The 2,381-nt window shown below is 51.9% G+C and overlaps 1 protein-coding gene across 1 annotated transcript in view; it reads right to left on the bottom strand.

Moving 5' to 3' along the window:
* Nucleotides 1-681: 681 nt before the first annotated feature.
* The window catches only part of LOC138861779 (uncharacterized), a 4,093-nt gene continuing 2,393 nt past the window's right edge, over nucleotides 682-2,381 (bottom strand). Inside the window, exons 2-3 of the mRNA XM_070121612.1 lie at nucleotides 2,178-2,365; nucleotides 682-2,009 (exon numbers count right to left, since the gene is read on the bottom strand). Coding sequence (XP_069977713.1) covers nucleotides 682-2,009; nucleotides 2,178-2,365 — 1,516 coding nt within the window. The remainder of the gene's footprint in view (nucleotides 2,010-2,177; nucleotides 2,366-2,381) is intronic.

Below are 2,381 nucleotides of genomic sequence, written 5' to 3' on the forward strand. Positions count from 1 at the left end.
TAGGTGTGACGAAGCATGAAAGCCTCGTCTCTTGAGTACTTGTCAAACTGGCCGAAAGATCAGCCTTTTTTTTGGAGTCAAACTCCCCAAACAGGAAGCAGCTGCCCGGAACACCAGACGGAAGCCGCCCATCTCCGACGATAGAAGGCAGGACGTCCTCCTCCAAGATTGCCGCCAGGAACCGCTCAGCTACAACGCCTCGAAGCCGTGAAGCCCCTCACTGACGTCCCCCACTCCCTCGGTAAGGCTCGCTCCGGCGTTCTGTCACTGGAGCCAACCGAGGCAGCAACAGCTGTAAGTGGGCTGTAGGGCCCATGGCCGAGGCCTTCCAACTCCGCCCTGACGCCTTACTTAGGCGCCGCGTACCCTACAGTAAGTGGCCAGCCCCGGCAATTACTAGCCAGAGCTTACCCAACATCAGGAACAAGGAGAGCGCCGCAAACAGCTCCACACCGACGATGCGCCACGGCGAAGCAGCACCAGCAGGATTCCAGGAAGTAAGACGGTGGTCGCCCCGTCACGCCGACGACGAAGCTGTCTCCGCAGAAGTCAGGAAAGTAGCTCCTCCCGGTAAGGCAGAGGTGACTCTTCAGCGTAAGTGAGTTGGATTTCGCCACCCGGTTATTGGTGCTAGTTAAGTGAACTTATTCTGAGTTTGATTGAGTTTACCTTGGTTAAAGTTTATCTTGGGGGAGGTGACGCAGAGATTGTTTTAAAGGATTCCTCTGAGTCAAGTATGATGCGGGCGTAAGTTGCTGCAACAGTGCTTCTGTGTGTGGTTTCTCTGTATGGTACGTCGCTGAAATTGTGGTGTCTAATGTGATAGAGTGCCTGACAGTCTAGTAGGTAGTGTGTTAGTGGATGGCTCACTACAGTCTGACAATAATTGCACTCTTTTGGCACTCGTTCGTCAATCTCCCAGCTACAAGGATAGCCTAGCCGTAGCCGGTGGATGATGACAGCATCCTTCCTAGACATGGAACGGGGGATGGTGATGGTTTCATATTCAGTGACCGTCTTGTACCAGGTCGCCGAAGGTGAACCTGCTTGAACCCAGACTTGGTGTTGGATAAGTGTAATTTGCTTTGCTGTAATCTTGGCTCTGTTTTTTATTTGGCTGATACTTGGTTTAATCGGCTGTAAGCGAGTTTGGTGGAGGCTGGATTTGGCTGCAGAGTCTACACGATCATTGCCTTTTAATCCGACATGACTGGGAATCCACATTATTTGGACTGTCTTGCCTTGTTGAGTCAGCTGTTGTAGCTTGAACAGAGTTGATGTTGTTAAGTAGACATTGTCCAAGTGAGCACAGTTCTGTAAGGTGTGAATGGCAGAGAGGGAGTCCGTGAAAATACATACTGTGGATTTTGTACAGAAGAGCGCATAAGTCAATGCTGATCTAATGGCGAACAGTTCTGCCTGGAGGATGGAGGAATCATTGCTGAGTCTCGATGTCTGTACATAGTCATTGCAAAGAAATGCACCTCCGGCTCTGCCTGATTCTGGATCAACAGACCCATCAGTGTAGATGACAGTAGTGTCTCTGTCATTCTCAATTGAAGAGATAGTCTCTCGCAGACTCTGCAGGTCACCCGGAGAGCAATTCTTCTTAGGTCTCGGGAGACTGTTAATTAGAAAGGTTGCAAGTGGTGGTTCCCAGGGATTTGGTTCTGCATATCCATGGTGTGGTGCATCAATGCCGCGGGACAATAGAGCAGGAAGGAGGTTGAAGGAGGTGACGCTTTGATGGATCTCATGATGCCAGGGAAGATCGCGGCGATGAGGGGGTTGAGGGTTGTCTAGGATCCGTCTTAGAGAATCTCCCAGAGGTGACTGTCTGTGATTGGATACAATCTTGCAGACATGACCTGCAACAATCTGCTGGATTCTTATGTGTAGGGGAACTAACTTGGCCTCCAGACGCAGGTTCACGAGGCGCGTCCACCTAGGGGCCCCGAGGATGATACGCATGCACTTGTTTTGGATGGTTTCAAGTTTATTAACCTGGGCTGGGGTGAGAGACAGTAGGGAAAAGGAGCTGTAGTCTATGATTCCGGCTCATCCGGCTCGCCTGACCGGCGATGTTTACTCGGCCAGATTGGGCGGTCCCGAGGCAGGAGTCGGCCAATCACAGGTCAGGTGCGGTTCTAGATTGATGGCCAATCAGGAACCGCTACAGCACTCCCCCTCTAGTTTCGCGGTCGCGAAACGGACTTTGGCGATTTTGATGGGCTGGTGCAGGTGTGCAGGTTTGACGCAGTCGACGGTCACGGTGTCTTCTCCCTTTGGGCGGCCGATGGTGATCGTCTTGTCGCCTCTTCGGATGACCGGGAATGGACCCTCGTAAGGAGGACAGAGAGGAGGTCTGAGATGTTTTCTCA

Source organism: Penaeus vannamei, chromosome 5 (assembly GCF_042767895.1).
Source record: "Penaeus vannamei isolate JL-2024 chromosome 5, ASM4276789v1, whole genome shotgun sequence".
In the NCBI taxonomy this organism is placed as follows: domain Eukaryota; kingdom Metazoa; phylum Arthropoda; class Malacostraca; order Decapoda; family Penaeidae; genus Penaeus; species Penaeus vannamei.